This window comes from Ambystoma mexicanum, chromosome 4q (genome assembly GCF_040938575.1).
Source record: "Ambystoma mexicanum isolate Mex_15411 chromosome 4q, UKY_AmexF1_1, whole genome shotgun sequence".
NCBI classification, from domain to species: Eukaryota; Metazoa; Chordata; class Amphibia; order Caudata; family Ambystomatidae; genus Ambystoma; species Ambystoma mexicanum.
The window spans coordinates 115646812-115664833 of record NC_090928.1 but is presented as its reverse complement, the minus strand read 5'-3'; the positions used below and the strand labels follow the sequence as shown (position 1 = coordinate 115664833).

At 46.6% G+C, this 18022-nt stretch overlaps 1 protein-coding gene across 1 annotated transcript in view; it reads right to left on the bottom strand.

Moving 5' to 3' along the window:
* LTV1 (LTV1 ribosome biogenesis factor) overlaps positions 1–18022 on the bottom strand; it is a 224806-nt gene that overhangs the window by 130183 nt on the left and 76601 nt on the right. Inside the window, exon 4 of the mRNA XM_069607617.1 lies at positions 12356–12443. Coding sequence (XP_069463718.1) covers positions 12356–12443 — 88 coding nt within the window. The remainder of the gene's footprint in view (positions 1–12355; positions 12444–18022) is intronic.

The window sequence follows — 18022 nt, the reverse complement described above, 5'->3', positions numbered from 1 at the left end:
GTAGATGAATGAGTCCCAAATAGTCCACGATGGGTGCCAATAGGTGCTCTAGCGGCAGAGTCGCAATATTTCCCTTGTATGAGATCTTTGAAGGGGGCTATAGTCCCAACAGCCTATCATCTGATAGTATGGTACACCACCAAATAGTGCACTAGGCAATAAGGAAACATTTTATTTTATCAGACCAAAGACCTACTTAAGCTGATCAAATGTCTTTATCATGAAATTCTTTTGACCAGGCGACCAATCGTCAGATAGTACGCCATTTTGCACAAGCAACTCGCCACAGTCTAGCATAAAGTCCACGTTTCACAGTATACGGATGTGCGGGTGATTTTGGGGGTGGGAGGGTTGTATGTGCACACAGTCACTGCAACATACTGCTCGCCTTATACAAGCATTACTTCAGTAACAAGGAGAAATAAAACAAACATGTTGCAGGCCTGCTGCCTTTGGCTTTCCAGTATGTGTCGCAATCCAGACAGTTTGCAAGTATGTGTTAAAAGAAACGGTTTTCCTCGCTGACAAGATCCATTCACCCGTGTCTTCCATTTTGTCAACAAAGTATGCATGGGCAGACTTGAGCAAACATGGAATAGGCTTCCCAAAATGTCTTAAACTAAATCAATTCTCTTATGGGCAGCATGTACATAAAAATAGCTCAACAGTGGTCAGGGTAGTCGTAGCCAAACCCTATATGTCCGCCGGGAAAGTTGTAGAAAAGTTAAAATGCAAATGTTCTTTCAGCTCTTGCTAAAGGCTAGGTCCTGCTCCTGACAAGCAGCAGTAAAAAAAAATAAAAGGTTGGATGAGATGCTCAGTTTTCCAAGAAAAAAAGGTCTCTCACAATCTTGTAATTTTAGATTATAGTAGTCTCAGCCTCTTCTAATCTCCTTGGCAACATTCTTGTGCATCTAGGAGAAAGAAAGGAGGCATTCTCCTCATCCTGTGTCTCCAATTGTACAGGAAACGGGTAGTTGATTCTGTAATTGATCTCGTGCTGGAGATGGCCTTAAACTAAGCACCTGAAAACACTGAAGACAGGAGGCTAACTTCAGAGCTTTGTATTGTCCTTTATGCTTCGCCATCTCCTTTTTCTGGAGTCCTGGTTCAAGGACCATCCAAACTCTCTCTCCTTCTAGACATCCCACGACTAGCTTGTACCTGGGCACAGTCTCTTACTCCGTCCTGCTCTATGTATTTACCCCTGTGCTTCTCTACATCCCCTCAACGATTTTGCCTGTCGATCATTTCTATAACTGTCCTGGCTTCCCCATGCACCTTCTCTCAGTCTCCTCCTGAACTTCCATTATCCCCCTAACCTTACTATTTTCCTCCTCCTGGCGATTCTCTGCTGCACTTCTCCACTCAGATTACCCTTGCCTTTAATTGCCTTCTAACTCTTCACCACCTTGCGTGTATAGGATTTATAAAGGTCACACATGGCTTGAATGGAGCCGAGCTCTCTACAGAGGGGAAATCACCAAAGCTCAAAAGTAGGGTGCAGCTCCTGCTGCTCCTCCTTCGCCTGCTTCCCCTCCTCTCACACCTTTACCCCCCAGTCTCCGGAGAGGCTCTTACTCTCCCCCCAAGACCCAGGATTCCCAGAGTTCGTTGGTTTTCTAGTTCCCCAGCCTCTGCGCTCACTCTCCCAATTTCCAGGGTCTTTCTTTGTGTGTGCCTCTCTCCATTCTCAGCCTCCTGTGTGTGTGTTTATCTCTCCCTTTCTCTAGCATAGTGGATCCCTACCTCCCCATCTTCCTGGGTCTTTGTATGTCCACTGCTCTTCCTAGATTCCTAGCTCGGGGTCTTTTTCCTCTCTTCCCAGGCGTGCGTGCGTGCGTGCGTGCATGCGTGCGTGCGTGTGTGTGTGTGTGTGTGTGTGTGCGCGCCTCTATCACCCCTCCACCCAGAGACTCGGGGGTCTGGATCCTTCACTCCCCGTCTCCCTTCTTCCCAGTGTCCTAGTTGGGTGTCTGGGTCATTGCTCTCTTGGGATCACCCTCTCCCCGGTATGGAGATTGGGTGATCGTCGCGCCTCTGGGGATGGCCTGCAGATTGGATATGTAACTTGGGGCTGGTTAGTTCATACCCATGGGCAGTTCTCTCTCGGATTACCACCCAATGGACCATCCTCGTGAGGATTCCCTTTGCCTAACAGGTCTTATGTTTAAGTGTATTCAGACCCTGTAGTGTAACTGGTTCAGTCAATTTTTCTGTTTTATTTGTGTTTTATTTGTTTTCCCCCATTTGTTTTGGCTATGATTTATGCACTTGTCTGATGGGAACCAATCGTGCAAGTGCTGCTAGCTCTGCGGGTCCATCCCTCGTAACTAATTCCATGAAATGGACAGGAGCGTTAATGGCAGGAAGGGGACTATCACAGCCACCAGTATTTCAAAAGGTTCAGGACTCGAAAGCCTACCCTTTCAGGAGAAGCCCCTTGTTGTTCAAGAAGAAGAGGCTAAGAAGGGGAGAGACCAGACCCAAAAGAGGAAAACCTCTTCTACTCCCCTGGGTCAGAAAAGTGAGTGTAAAAGAAAGGGAGGCTGTCAATGCTTCTGATAAGCTGGAAGATGCTTTTGTACAAAGATACACTGTGCCAAGCCTTATACCGAGGGGCGCACAATATGGGAGACAGCAACACATCGCCTGATACCAATTTGTCAGAGTAACTGTTCTCAAAGGTGTCAAGAGGTGGTAAGAGATCTAAGAAAGTTAAACATTCGGAAGAGCCCAAGGAAGAACTTGCAGACACGTTTGACCCAGAGAATATAGTTTACTTGAGGTCTAATGAGTCGATTCCCTCGCCAAGCGTGTCCTTATACATGGCGCAGAGGCTGCGCAAAGCGATGGAAAAGGACTAGACTACGTATGCAGTCAGAATGTTAGCGCCCTGAACTCCCGGGTAAAGTGGCGCAAACTCTGGAGATGGACCTTAGAATTATAAGGTTTGCCTCAAAGGATCCAGAGATGTCAGGAAGGGCATGGATCGCTACTGGAAAGGCTGACAAGAGAAGGTTTTGGACCTGGTTGGACCTCTGGCAAAAAGAATGGATCTTGCGGAGAGGGCCAGAGACACAGGAAAGCTGTACACGTTGATACACTGGCTACCTGGGCGCAGATGACGGTGTATCTCCTTGGCAATGATAGTTGCGCCCTTTCATCCGAAAAGAGAAGGAGCCGGTTATTAAAAATCGACCCCTAATTAGGGGACTTAGCCTCCTACGAGGCAGGGGATGCAACCCTGGGGCTATTGTTCGGCGAGACATTTGCTAAAGAGATGGGGAAATTTGTGGGCACTTAAACGGCCCAGGAGAAGGACCAGTCCTCCAAGTAAATATTCCCTAGGTCTCTTTTAGCAGGGGTACCAGCCGCAGTAGAGGTCGTTTGGCTGGTATTTACAGTCACAGAGGAGACCTCAGAACCCAAGAGCTCAGTACTAGGAGTTGCGCCAGCAAGAATTTCTTCCCGGCCCGGGGACGGGGCAACTGAGGCCGCAGAGGTTGCGGCTACATCTGCCGCCAAGGGGCGCAAGCAGGTGAGTACAGCGTTAGCGACCTAGCCTCCAGTAGGAGCAGGACGGCTTTGTTTTTTACAGATTGGCAAAAGCTTTCCAGTGATGCATGGCTACTGCAGGTTTCAGGTTAGAGTTTATCAGCGAACCGAAAGAGAAGGGGGGAGGGGTGCCCCAGGGGTGGGGCGCGATTGCAGGCAGAGAGAGCTGACTGTTAGAAGTGGAGCTCATGCTATTAGTAGCAAAGGGTGTGATAGAGCACAGCAACAAATCCCCTCCACCCACGCGTTTGTCAGCAGTATGTTCCTGGTGCACCGCGAAGGGAAAGTGAGGCCAGTCATAATCTTAAAGGAATTTAATGGATGGCTGCTCTACAGCCATTTCAAGATGAAGGGTATCGACCTCTACAGACATTCTCCGGAAGGGAGACTGGTTCGTGAGGCTAGATTTGAAAGACCTATCCGAACATCCCAGCCTCTTCAGAGCACTGCTCCTTCCTGAGCTTACTATGGAAGGGGCAGACTTGGCAATTCAAATGCCTTCTGTTTGGATTGGCCTCGGCACCCTGGGCATTCACAAATGTCATGAGACCGATAGCAGTGGCCAAGAGGAAGAGAGGAATGAGGGTCAGTTTATTGGACGACATCCTCATTTTAGCAGCAAACAGACACTTCAACAGCAAGTGCAATAGGCGGCTCATCTCCTGACAGCGCTAGAATTCCTAGTCAATGAGGAAATGTCCGGACTGTACACCAAGCAGCGCATAGAGTTTCTGGGGTTTGCAATAAGGCTACGTTAGAGCTTCCAGCAACCAAACAGAACGATAAAGAAGGAATTGCATACGGCTCTAGCAAGAGCATACATCGCAATCTGAGTTTAGCGAGAATTGTGGGCCTTCTGGCGGCCTCAATCCAGGCCAATTATCTGGTGCCCCATGCACTACAGGACTCTCCAGCGGCTGAAAATCCGACATCTGCAGAAGGGCGTGGATCATCATCAGCTAGTGCCGCTCGACCTGCAAGGGAGGTCTATTAAGGACAGTTTTTCTAAAGTCCAACTAAGGGCTTCATAAAACCTTATCTGAGGCAATACAAAACTCCTCTCTTAGTATAAAGCTGTACCAGCTAAGAACATTTGGTAGCGTATACAGAGCAGTCAGACTTATATGAGGGAGAGTGGGTTGTAGATCAGTAACAAAGAAATTGTATCAAACATATGGTCCAAAAGAAAAACTAAAACACTATGTATTGTAAAAATAAAGTGTTTATTTAAATACAATTAGGCCAAGATAAATCTTGGGGAAAGTACTATATCATCTAAACACAAAGGTCGAAACCAACTCAGTACTTATGGTATTACAAACCAAAGTATAACCTTATTTAGATTACAATAAGCAGTCAAGACGAGTTAAACCTACAACATATTCAAAATGGCATTAAGTTATTTTTGGGTAGTAAAACCAGGTTAGGTATACTTTGAGAATACAATCAGTAATTTGAGGGTGGTACGCCCTATTGATCACAATATACAGAGTTATTCAGTTTAGACACACTTAGTTAGGCCAACACTGTTACAAGTCTATCTTGCAACATGTATAGCTTTCTTCTGTCAAGAATGGATACAGTTACACACCAATGTTACTTTTTAGAATACAGTACAGAGGGAGTAACAACTTGTATACTACCTAGAGGCCTTAAGCTACTGAAGCATAAGTATGAACTTAGTGAAAATATTTTAGAAGTTCCCAGAATCAATTCAGGGAAAGCACAACCCAACAGGTACAACACAATTGTTACCAGTTAAGTGAGAGAGGGGTTACAGTATATCTCCCCAGCACTCCACATAAGTTGGGGTATGCTGGCTCACTATATAAAACGTAAAGAGGATGAACATCCCTCTTTACCCCTTGGGAACAGTAGTTCACCCAAGTACATTAAAGAGAATTTACAAAAGGGAAGCCCAAAGGGGCAAGCCAGCCAAAACCCAAAAGTTATAGGAAACTATAAATCCAAACACAATGGAGAGACATAAAAAGGTCACCCATAAAAAGAGTAAAAGACTAGGTGAGAGGGGGGAAAAAAGATTCCCACTCACCTAGGGACAAGGAATAATAATTACCAAGTCCAAGCAAATTGTTCTGGGGTTGATACATCTTACCTAACAAGGTTGGAGTTAGAATGGTGGCACCAGAATATGGAGGCATGGAATGCCTGAGCGATATTCAAAGACTTCAAAAAGCTGGTCACAGAATCAGATGGGGGCAGAGTAGGCTGGTGCACAAGATGTGGTCCGCTACAGACAGGAGACAGATGGTCTCAGGCGGAACTAGACATGCATATCAGAGTTATTAGCAGGTTCCTTCACGGTGAAAACATTTACCAAGGACAAAACGCAATGTTGCATCCTTCTCAGGATGGACAACATTTTGGCGGTAAGATATATCAATCGCCTTGGAGGTTCCAGGTCCAGGATGTTGGCGGAGCTGACCAAAGACTTTTGTCATTTCTTCCTAGACAATAAGATCTCAGTGACAGCAGAATATCTCCCAGGAGCGCACTCGCGCTCTCTCAATGACTACAGTGACTGGATGCTTCACAGGAGCACTTTTGCTCGGATAGCGACGTTATAGGGTCCGCTGGACACAGACCTGTTAGCATCTCGATTGAACACAAAGTTAGACACGTTTTTCACCTGGAGACTGGATGCAGAGGCTCTAGCAGCAGATGCATTCCTAGAGCCTCTGCGGGCGCAGTGCACTTTGCGTTCCCTCCTTTCATGATGTTGGCCAGGGTCCTAGCGAAGGTCTGCCGGGAGAAAGCAGAGGTAGTAATAGTAGCACTGCACTGGACATTAAAAGCCTGGTTTCCGGTTCTGTTGGAACTTTCCTCAGATTTTCCACGGGAGATTCCCCACCGGCTAGAATTGTCATCCTCTGATGAGAATGAAGAGTCTGCCATTGCTAGCATGCAGGCTGTCGGGAGACAATGGCAGCTGCCAAGCATTTCGGGAGCAACTGCAGAAGTTATCAAGCAGTCCTGGGTTCCCCCCGCCTTCCCCCTTCCCCCAGAGATATGACGCTGCATGGGGTAGATGGGAGCGATGGTCTGTTCAACACAGTGTTCATCCCGTTTCTGCCCCTGTAGTACAGTTTCAGAATTTTTTAGGCAACCTATAAGATGGGGCAGGGCTTTACGTACAATAGGAATTTACATATCCGCTATTTCCGCCTGGCATGAGCCTGTGGAGGGGGTGCGCATAAAGGAACATCCCGCTGTAGGGCGTTTAGTGCGGGGAGTAAAGATCTACTTGCCGCCACTCCCTAAAAAAGCGCACATCTAGGATGTCTGTAGTGCTTAGGCTATTCATAAGACGGCCACGGAATATGGATCTGTCGGATCGTCAATTGTCAGTGAAGCTGGCCATGTTGCTATATCGTGTGTCTTGAAGGAGAGGAGCTGAAGTGAAGGTGCTACAGGTAGACAGGAAGACATTTGACCCGGAAGGGGTGTCTTACAGTAGCCAGGTGGACCAAGAGTAATTCCACCGCCATCTCCTATCCGTATTTCCGAGCGCAACCCAATTTATGCGAAGCGCCCTGCATTAAGGAGTATGAGGCCAGGACGAGTGTGGTTAGACCTTCGTGGGCGGGGGCATCTCAGTTGCTTATTATGCGCAGGAAACCGTTTAGGGCGGTGGCTGTGGCCTCTATAGCTAGATGGGTGCGATTAGTGATGTCTTGAACTGGAGTGGACGTAGCTAGTTTTGGGACCCACTCTGTAAGAGACACAATGGCCTCTAAGGCGTTGGCTCTTGCGTGAGCCTTCAGGATATTCTTAAAGCAGCCAACTGGTCAAATGTTTCCACATTTAAAACGTTCTATCTCACTTCAAGAACGAGTGCGGCAGTGTCAGTAGTGCACAGCTTTGAACAAGCATAATGCTCACCGCCGGTCTTGAAATGGAATTAGCAGCCGGGGCTGGGGGAGTGCAGCCAATCCGGTTCCTCGGATTGTGGGCTGAAACTTTTAAGCTCAGCCCACGTACCACAGAACCTGCAGGCTAGCTCCCCACCGCAGGCTGCCATGTGCCCCCAACCTCATTATTATTTTTTTAAATTATTATTTTTTTAAATAATCCGAACCTCCCTCCCCATCCCCACTTATACGATTGTGGCAGAGCCCGCCGCAGCTGCCGCAGCAGCAGCAGCAGCAGCTGCTTCCCGTTTCCAGCCGCCATGGTCATAGAAGAGGGGCTCTGTATAGAGCCCCGCCTTCCATAACCATGGCGGCCATTTTGGTTACATATTTTCATTCTTTGGACGTCTGTGGTATATGATGTCATGCTGCCTATTCCCCCTCCCTGATGTGTATTTTGGTTTTGCAGGCGAAGACAAGGAAGCAGGATGAGCAACAGAAGTGGCCCAGTGGTGCAGCGTCGAGGATTGGATCTATGCTGTTGGTTTCCAGGATCATTATCTGGCGTTCAGTTATGGTTCCGTTTGGCTGCAGCTTGTTAGCAATAGACAGTTTCAAGGGTTTGTTACTCAATATCAGTTGGAAGGCATCAAAAGAAAAGGAAAGGACCGGGGCAGGAAGTGACTCATAGGGTCCTGAGGAAAGGAAGTGGACTAAGAGACTACCAGATCCACATGATGGAATGTGTATTTCACTTTTGTTATTCTGTTTTGTTTTTTTTTTAAAAAAAGAGAAATTGATTTAAAAAAAAAAAAAAAAGCTATGTTCTGAATGTGCTGAAGAGTAGAATTAAAGCATAATGCTTGCCTTGGTGTTTTTAAAAGAATCAAGACTCCCTGAGCTGTAAGCCTGACCTATCGCTGTTGAATATAGAGGACAGGTTCGGACTCGCCTACAGGGCAATGGGCCCATAGCCGAACCAAAACACAAAATGCTGGTGTGGCCCAGTTTTTTTGGGTCAAAGTGGGCCACAATTTTGGCACCTGTGGGCCAGTTTGATAAGTTACTTCACCATGTGGCTAGTAGTTTTGACCACTATTAGTGAATAAATATTCTTTAAAATGCGCATTTGCCTCACATCAAAATACTCCCCTTTGGGTACTAAGTCGGTCACAAAAGGGGCCACTTTTTTATTGGTGCCCGAGGCAGTTCTATGCCCCAGTCCAACCCTGATAGCGGACTAATCCTGGTAAGTCGGAAAGAGCAGCATACATTCTAGTTGTGCTGCTAAGACAGTGGCATGTATGAGCCACAGATAGTTAATTCTTTACACAGGTAAGCCAACATCAATTTGGTCACCAATGTGATTAACAAAGTACGGCCAATTCCAAAGTAGAATATTAATTAGCACCAAGGAAAATGTTCTACAAATGGGGATAGAAAAGCCTTCAGGGCCTGGTACATCACCAGGTTCGAGCATGTTAAGGGCTCCTATGTCTTTTCTTTCGTGATGGCACTTCGAAAACCTCCATCTGCTTAAAAGTCAGTGGGCTACAGACAAGCATTTTAAAATATTTGTCAGTAGTGATTCCAGAGCATCTTAGTAACATTTCTGTGTGACCTTGCATAGCGCAAACACATCTTTTTTTCTAAGAAAGTGATGACCAGGTCTCTTATGCCAGTAGGTATGGAACTGAATCCTGTAATTCCATGTGTGACAGTGTTCAAACACAATCCCATCTGTTTGCAGTTTGGTGGTGTCACAAAGTGAAGTGTGCCCCCATGACAACCACCTTCAATGCATACCCCCTGGTTTTCTTTTTTACTTCCTCATTGACCTCTAAATATTCTCTATGGGTTTACCGATATCCTCTTGAACTAGTAGGTCTTTTAGGATAAAGCTCCCAAATGTCTGCAAACTACACTATGGGTCACAAGACCAATGTCCTGGAGTATCTCAAAGATTCCTTTAGTTTTCTTCTCAGGAAGATGCATTTAAATAATTCTTACAACTTCAGTGCATTCAGGGAGGGGTAGTGAATGGATTTAAGTTGGAGTTCCCTCCTTGTGCCACAAGGGTCGAGCGCTTACACAGGGTATTTTATAAACTTGGGACACAGCACCTGAGCACCTCAGGCTCCCATGACCGAAAACAGGTTATCTGCAATCAGAATGAATCCCCACCAAGGACAACAATCGCTCATTAAACAGGCATAAAATGAAAATAATTTTCAAAAGACTTAGTCTTGTGCAGCGTTGGCAGCTGTGAGAAACCTGAGGGCATCCCTTTCCCCCTTGTATCCTCTGCACAGGTGGCAAGGGAAAGGACATCGCTTTTGGATCCTGACCCTGGTGGTGGAGAAGCAAGGGTGGATCACCTGGGTGGAGGGTTCTTGGGGAAGGATATGTCCTCAGGTGAGACGCAGTATTTCCCCTTTCCACTCCATGATGAAACCCTAGTCCCAGAAGCTTTTGTGGGATATTGTTATACTATTCCCGTTGATCAAAATAACATCAGGTGAAAAGACAAGCCTCGAAGACCAAAAAGGAAGGTGAGAAAAAGTGGGGTTCCATTGTGCGAGATATGGTATCCCCCTTTCCCCAATGACAATCAACCCACCCCTTCCCAACCATCATGGGCTGTTATAAGTAAGCCCCCCGCCCCCATTTCCCCATTTCCCCACAATTGATTCTTGACAGTATTAGAGGAGGCAACTAAGAGCAATTAAGAATATGCTCTTTTACCACTCTAGGGCTGGGACGAGGAAGATGCCTGCTAAGAGCAGGGAAGGTCAGGCATGTCCCTTTAATTGTGGTCAGGCACGCTGAAAAATCATCCACACCTGCAGCCTATATGCAGGTGTATAAAGGGAGCCCTGCCCAGTGGGGAAGGGGAACGACAGGAGAAGGACCAGAAGGGCGGTGCGTGCAGCAGAGAAACGTACGGCATGGCGTGTGAGCTGGGTCTCCCGGGAGCAGACTGGAACGTGTGCAGGTAGCCGTGCAGGAAGGCTGTCCCTTTATTTCCTACTCAGCGTGCTCATTCTCCTGTGGTGGAGGATCTCCCCAGGAGTGTCTGAGGGGCAGGATCCGGAGTCCCAACACTAAAGAAAGATTGCGCTGCCGCATAAACTCCTAAAGCAATCAGTGAGTTTCAGATGATTGAGACACCTGGTGCGCTCGTGTGCGAAGTGAGCATTTCCTGAATACCTTGCATCGCAGTGGTCACGTGCGGTGGATTAGTATGTTTTCGAAAGGCTACCATCATTTCATTTGTCAATTATCAAACAATGGGGAAATACTTTGTATCGGAGTAGCCGCGGGCTGCAAGAAACACATTTTCAAAGGTCTCCGAGCATTGAACTCTTCAATTAAAGTGAAACCAACAACTATTGAACTACAGATAAAGGGAAAATAAACTACAAGCAAAAGAGCTAATTATTGAATAAGCAAACTGAAGTTAAACTTGCTACTAAACAGAATTAAAACCGTTGGAATAAAAAAAAAAGGGAAAAGTAAGTTTAAATCCAGTCAAACCATCATATATTAAAATGCTGAAATCTAAAACGACTTTAAAAGAACATGCAAACAAACGATACTGAAGCCTGGTTTACAGTGCCATTTTCAACCTATGCGAAAGCTACAATTCATCAACAAATATTTGAAAACAAAATAACTGAACTGTGGAGAAAAGGATATTTTGTGTTTCCCTCGTTTGAACTATGATTTGGAACATGGGGAAGGGAACCCCGAGTCCTAACCAGAAGCCTTTCATCTTAAGGTTGTTTGAACTTGGTAACTTGGAACTTGGGGAAGGGAGTCCAGAGTCCTAACCAGAAGTATCTCCTTTTTGGAATGTTTGAACTGTGTTACTTGGAACTTAGGGAAAGGAACCCTGAGAGTCCTAACCAGAAGGTTTTCATTTCAAGGTTGTTTGAACTGTTTTACTTGGAATTTGAGGAAGGGAATCCCAAGACCTGAAAAAGACTATTGCATCCTAAATCCAAGAAAGGGAATTCTGAGACTTTGTGTCGAACTGTTTTATACTTGGGGAAAGGAAGCTGCGAGCTGGAAGAAGCTAGGAACTTTGTGTTGAACAGTTTTCTTTTCGGTTGCCGACATCCATACATATTGTATAGTTATAGTTCTGAGGGCAAGTATAGGGTTTGGACAGATTCCCAAGTTGAACTCTTTGACTCAGACTTTCCGTAGTTTTATTTAGGTAGGGAAATCCCACCTTAGCATAGGGCAAGTTAGGCCTTCTTCCATCCTGACATTTAAGTTAATAACGCTTGTTGTTTTAAATTTGGAATCTGTTGTCGGTGTCCTTCTTCATGCTGTCCTCACACAGCATAGAGTGACATTGATGTGAGGCATCTACCCACACATTATTTCTTTACCATAACACAACCTAGGAAATCACACGTTTTATCTCAAAGAACTAAAACAAACTAATTAGTCTACCTCCCATGTGATAGACTTGCACAATACAAATACAGATCCTCTGGGTTAAAAAAGGGTGGACAGTTATTTGCATTTACCCTGCATAGGACCTCTAGCAGAATTCCAGTAAATTTAGTTTTGCAGAAATCTGCATCAGTGCTCAGTAAAAGACATTATGGCTTTTACAACAAACTCCTGTATTATTTATTTTTGCTAAACCACTGGCATTTTAGAACACATTATAAAGCGATACCATCAACCAAGCTAACAATGCAAGGGTTTTTACTAAGTTTCATACTCAATTTCTTTACATAGTGCTGTCACAATACATTTCCCATTAGAGTTTTGATGTGAAATACGGTTTCTATTGACTGCTAAGGCATAACGACACTGGCCCTCAGGCACAATGTACTAGAAGGTCATAGAACAATAAAAGGCACAAAACATCACTCAAGAAATAGTAAATATAGGTAATAGAGTACCTGATATTGGAGCAGCCTTATTTAACATGCCCACATTCTCCTCAAACTCGGAGGCAAATACTGAAGAAGGCAATTTAATGGATGGTGCCTGGAAAACAAATGCAGTTAGATACAAATGGCAATCAAGAGGTCATTTACTGTACAAAAGGTATGGTATATGCACTGTGGCACTCGGAACTCCATCCAATCATATGTGTGGCTGCTGGAGCTAAATGGGTCCATCTAAGCCTACTTATAAAAAGACCATTTTTTTTAAAAAACGAAGCCTTTTGCATTATCTGGAAGCAGTACATTGGCAAAGTAAAAGGGTTCATTCAAGTACAACTGTTCTCTAGTAAAGATTTAGTGGCATTACATTGCATCAATACCCATGTCAAATGTCATTATCCACTAACAATATCTCACTCTTTACCTTCCGCACTAACCAGCAGTGCCTTACTGGACAGTGATTTGTAAACCCAGCGACTACGCAGTAATGTTTCCTGCATTTATGCCATTCCTAGGATATCCTTGCCATTGCAATGGAAGTTTGATGATTTGATGAATTTGTCTTCAATATGGATGTTGGAAAAGATTTTCTTTGTGCGGATTTCCCACCACAAACATCTATGGTACCGCCAGCATTTTGCTGTTGATTTGAACCTTTCCTGACATTTGAAGTTAAGTAAAGCCTTCTTGCTTTGCTTACTTTGCTCAGCTCATCTGTTTCGGGGCACTGATCAAATCCTATGGCCATCCATGAAGGGGGAACTTTGTCGACCATCACTACCATTTGTTGTTTATCACATATCACCTTATAGTGGGGTGCCGTCGTGGCACTTTACATCCCATTTTGTTTTAAGTAAATGTATGGTTAGTTGTGGTTCATGCTGTGTCTGGGACGTGCTGGTTGGAGGCCTCATCCCCCATTTTCTCTTCAGGCTGCTCACATTTCCCGGGCCCAGGTGTGTGCCTGCGAACACTAGAGCGTTCACTACGTTCACAGTTTCTCTTGTTCCATGGTGCTCAATCCTTCCTCTTCTTCGTCTTTGCATTTCGTGAATTCTGGGAACATTAGTCCATTGTAAATGATTGGCTTGTAGAATTTGGATGAGCATTTTTAAAAGGTTTTGCTGGCAAGTCATTTCTGACGGACTGATAGGGGAGGTGAAAAAGGTGATTCCATCAGGTTGGCTCATAGACTTGACTAAAGGTGTTTCCCTGTTCTTTATGGGAAAAGGAGAGGAAACATGGCAATATGCTTTAAGGGTTTCAGACACAGGGAGATTGATCAAGGGAAAATGGGGGATACTATGTCTCAACCGATGGAGTCATGACATCTCCCCGGAGGCCGTCTCCTCCCATGTGATCCTCCCTCATATTGCCAATCCCAGGGTCAGGATCAGGCAGTGGATGCTGTCCCCTGGCCACATGAGGGGAGATTACTGCCGGGAGATCGGTGATGATGCCATCGGATTCATCACATACCCTTCCCCTAAGGCCGCTGGTTTTTGCAGCACCTATTGGAAAACGGGTAAGGAAGTCCACATGACCCTGTTCTCTTCCTTTCAGGTGTTGCACTATAAAACAATAGGGCTGTAAATCCAACAACCAGGGCATGATTCGAGCGTTGGTGTCTTTGTAAAGGCTCCTCCAGGTCAATGGAGCATGGTCTGTCATTAACCTATATTTTCTACCCATAAGGTAATACTTCGGATAGGTTATTGCCCACTTTATTTCCAAGGCCTCCAATTCAATAGTGGCATAGGTCTTTTCCCTGGGAAACCATTTTCTACTAGTGGACAAAATAGGGTGCTTAATACCATCGTGATCTTGTGACAGCACTGCTATTAACCAAACGTGTGAAGCATCCGTCTGTAAAACAAACTCCCTGTCTGCCACTTTCAACACAGGTTTACTACACAGTGTGTGCTCGAGTTTATCAAAATACAATTGGTCTCCCTATGTCCATTTTACTTTCTGGGTACAATGTTTTTGAGCTAATCAGGGAGTCAAATGTGATGGATGAATAACTTGGGATAAAGAGCCATTAGGCCCAAAAAAGCTCTTAGGTCTTTCTTTTTTCTTGGTATTGGTGTTTCCATGACTGCTTTTACGTTTTCAGTCTGGGGTTGAACTAATCCATTGCCAACAAGAAATTCAAGATACTTGACAGCTGATTGAGCCAAGTGGCATTTCTTTGGATTTGCTGTAAGCCCTCAATGCTCTAGTGACCAAATACAAATGGTGCAAATGTTCTTTCCACATCCTACTGTGGATGATATTTTTGATGTATGCTCCACAGAAGGATGTCTAAGGACGGAAGACTTGGTCCATGAACCTCTGAAAGGTGGCTGGAGCCCCGTGTAGCACAAAGGGCAATACCTTACATTGGAAAAGCCCAATGGGGGTGGAAAATGCAGTTTTCTCCTGTCCTCTGGATTAATCGGAACCTACAGTATCACTTGGTCAGATCACTTGTGTAGAGGAAAACTACGGACCCCAGTTGAGCAATCAGATCGTCAATCCTTGGCATAGGGTAACTGTCGAATTGGTAGACCTCATTGACCTTCGTGAAGTCGATGCAGAACCTCCACGATGGATCTGGCTTGGCAACAAGTACTCAGACGGTTTGATTAAGTCGGCTCTGAGCAGGTTTCCCACCTGTTCTATAATCATGTTCTTTGTAGATTCAGGGATATTTGTTAAGGCTGTAAATGGACCACCTTTCCTGGGGGTGTACGAATATAATTAAACACGCCTTTAACTCATCCTGGCTCAGTTCTAAAGACATCAGGGAATTGTTCTAGGAGGTCTAACAAGTCTGCCTCAAAACCGAAAGGAAGATCGGACAGAATCAAACTGTTACGATTTGATTCATCAGACAACAGACTAGTCAATACTACAGTGGTATCTTCAACAGGGTGTTCCCTCTACGTCTTTAGATTTACATCATGATAAATGTGGGTTGAGATACTCGATATGGTCCTCTCGGTTCTATTACTTCATAGGGACCATGCCATTTGGATAACATTTTGTTCTCTGATGATGGAAGGAGAACAAGGATTTCTTGTCCAATGGAAATGTATTTAAGCAAAGCTTTCCTATTGTGGTAACCTTTCTGATGTTATTGGACCATAACTATATGGGCTTGTACTATCGTCCGGACCATGGCCATGTGTTCCTTTAACCGTTGGGTTGTTTGGGAAAGGGGCAAAAATAGCTTTCTCCTGCTCTTCCAAAGTCTCTCGCAACCCATCAAGGACATCACGTGGTGTTCTGCGATACAGCAGTTAAAAACTGAGAAAAACTGACCACGAGGGGGCGCACGGATGAGCAGCACCTCCGTGTGAGTTCTGACACACGGGCCCACAAAAGTGACCTGAGCCCCCACTTTTGACCCCCCCACGTGAATATTGGGTCCCCCACTCCCCGTGAACCGGTCCTCCGTCGCGGAGCGAAGTTTTGGCTAAAAGCAGTGTCTCCAGGGGGAAGAAAAGACCCGCGGCATGAGCCTCCCCTCCTCGAACACACGCGAAGAAGGAAAAGACTCGACAGCACGGAAGCGGGCCCTGGAGTGACCGGCCCCTCCCATCATCCGCGCGGGTAGAATGCAGACCTAGCCGCGGTTCCCCAGAGCAGCTGGAATCTCCCCGCCTGCACCGAGGATTCTACGGAGGCTGACTGGTGCGCGACGGGGAGACCCATGCACTATCCCCCGTCTCCCCGCCTGGACTGTGGCGGAGGCTGGCGCCGCAGAAGAGGAAGCAGCGCAGCCGAGTGGGTAGGTGCCCCTCCCAACCCCCACCTCAGAACGTTACTCAAGCTCGAACCCCCTGACGGGGGCTCGCCTTCATCGGGAGTGCTTCCCGTGGTCCCGCTCGTGGGGGAAGAGCTCCCCCCGCTTCCCGCTCCCACTCTCCGCTGAGGACAGGACGCAGAGTGATCTGGGCCTTGTCCCACACCGCAGGCCGGGAGCGGCGTCAGCTACCGCCAGGCCCCTTCAAGACACTCCTCCCCGGGGACCTCCCCGCGGGGGGGCCTCCACCAGCATCCCCCACTCTACCGTGGCCCGGCAGGCCCCCAAACAGTGAACTGAAGGCCCGAAGGCGGTCGCCCCAGCCACGGATACGTGATCCAGGCACCCCTCCATTAAGTCTTTTCTTGGACTCATCAATGAGATTGGCCCCCAGATATTACACCGGCCTTAGGTCCGTAAACAACACAAGCGGAGGGTACGGCCCCTGGTCTCAGGGCGTGTGCCTCCTCCCACCACCGCGGTCCCAGCATCCTGGACCCCCGGAACCACGTTCCACTACGCACTTTGAGGCCTCCATACTACATCAGTGCAGAGGGTAAGGCCCCCATCTTAGGGGCGTGTGCCTCCTCATATACAAGCATCATATGAACATCCAAAGCAAGCTGGCCAGGTTTGCCTACGCCTCTCCACACTTGGAACCGGGAATAAACGCCACAATGTCAGGGGAAGCATTGGAGATGGTAGTGGCAGCCACGAAGGGGGACATCGCCACCCTCCGAAGCGAAATTCGAAACATGGGCACGAATCTTGGCGACAAAATTGATAAGACTCAAAGAGTGGACAAAATCGGAGAGAGGCTGGAGGGTGTCGAAAATAATCAAGCCTCAATAGACACACTAGAAACCAAGCTGGACCTCAGAATGCGTAGCATAGAGAGGCGGGAGGACGAAATTCGTCTAAAAATTGACGATTTGGAAAATAGGGAAAGGAGAAATAACCTACGATTGTTCCGAATTCCGGAACGTGAGGGGGAAACAGTGGAAGATATCAAGCAAACGGTGCATGACCTCATCAGAATTTTAGCAGCTAATGAGAACATTGATGAACCGACAATAGAGAGAATAGACAGAGCCGGGGGTCCCCCGGGTGGCCCAAGATCCGTCCTTGTCAAATTTCATAAATATCAAGATAGAGCCAGGATACTCACGAAGGCCAGGTCCTGCGACGCTCTCACCCTGGGGGGAGCCCAGATAACTATTTTTCAGGACCTATCCTCGCTCACCCTTGCGGCGTCTCTGTAGCCCCCTAACGAAATGGCTTAAGAATCAAGGGACCAGATACAGATGGGGACACCCCTTCTCCCTCACGTTTGAGCATGGAAGAAGGAAGGTAACGCTCCGCTCTGAGGAAGAAATCCACCATTGCAGACATTCTTGGAACCACCCCAAGCGAGGAAATGCAAGAGGACTCATCACAGAACAGAGCGAGATGGGGATCACAAGGTGCGAGAAGGAAAAAAGTCAAGGGATCAAGAAAGTACAGACGGCCCAATGACACACCGGATAGCAACAAATGAAATAGAAATGGGTAGTCCTCCATCGCGGTAAAGCATGGCCTGACACCATTGTCCAGCATACACCAGTATTTCAGAACTTTGTATAGTCACTTGGTCTTTTCATATACGTGAAGTGACAGCCACCCGAAGCACAGAGACAAACAACTGGTGGGGTCGACTCTTGTAACTACACGCATTGATGCATTCATCAAGTTAACGGTAACAGTGGTCATTGTTTTGTTAATATGCTGTTGGGAACAGAATGGACAGGCTGAAAAGGGGGGGGGGGCTCAGGAAGTTATACAGATGATAGCCGCGATCGGGGTCGTGCAGCTACGACCCTCACTGGTGGTCCGACAGTAGACCGGCTGCA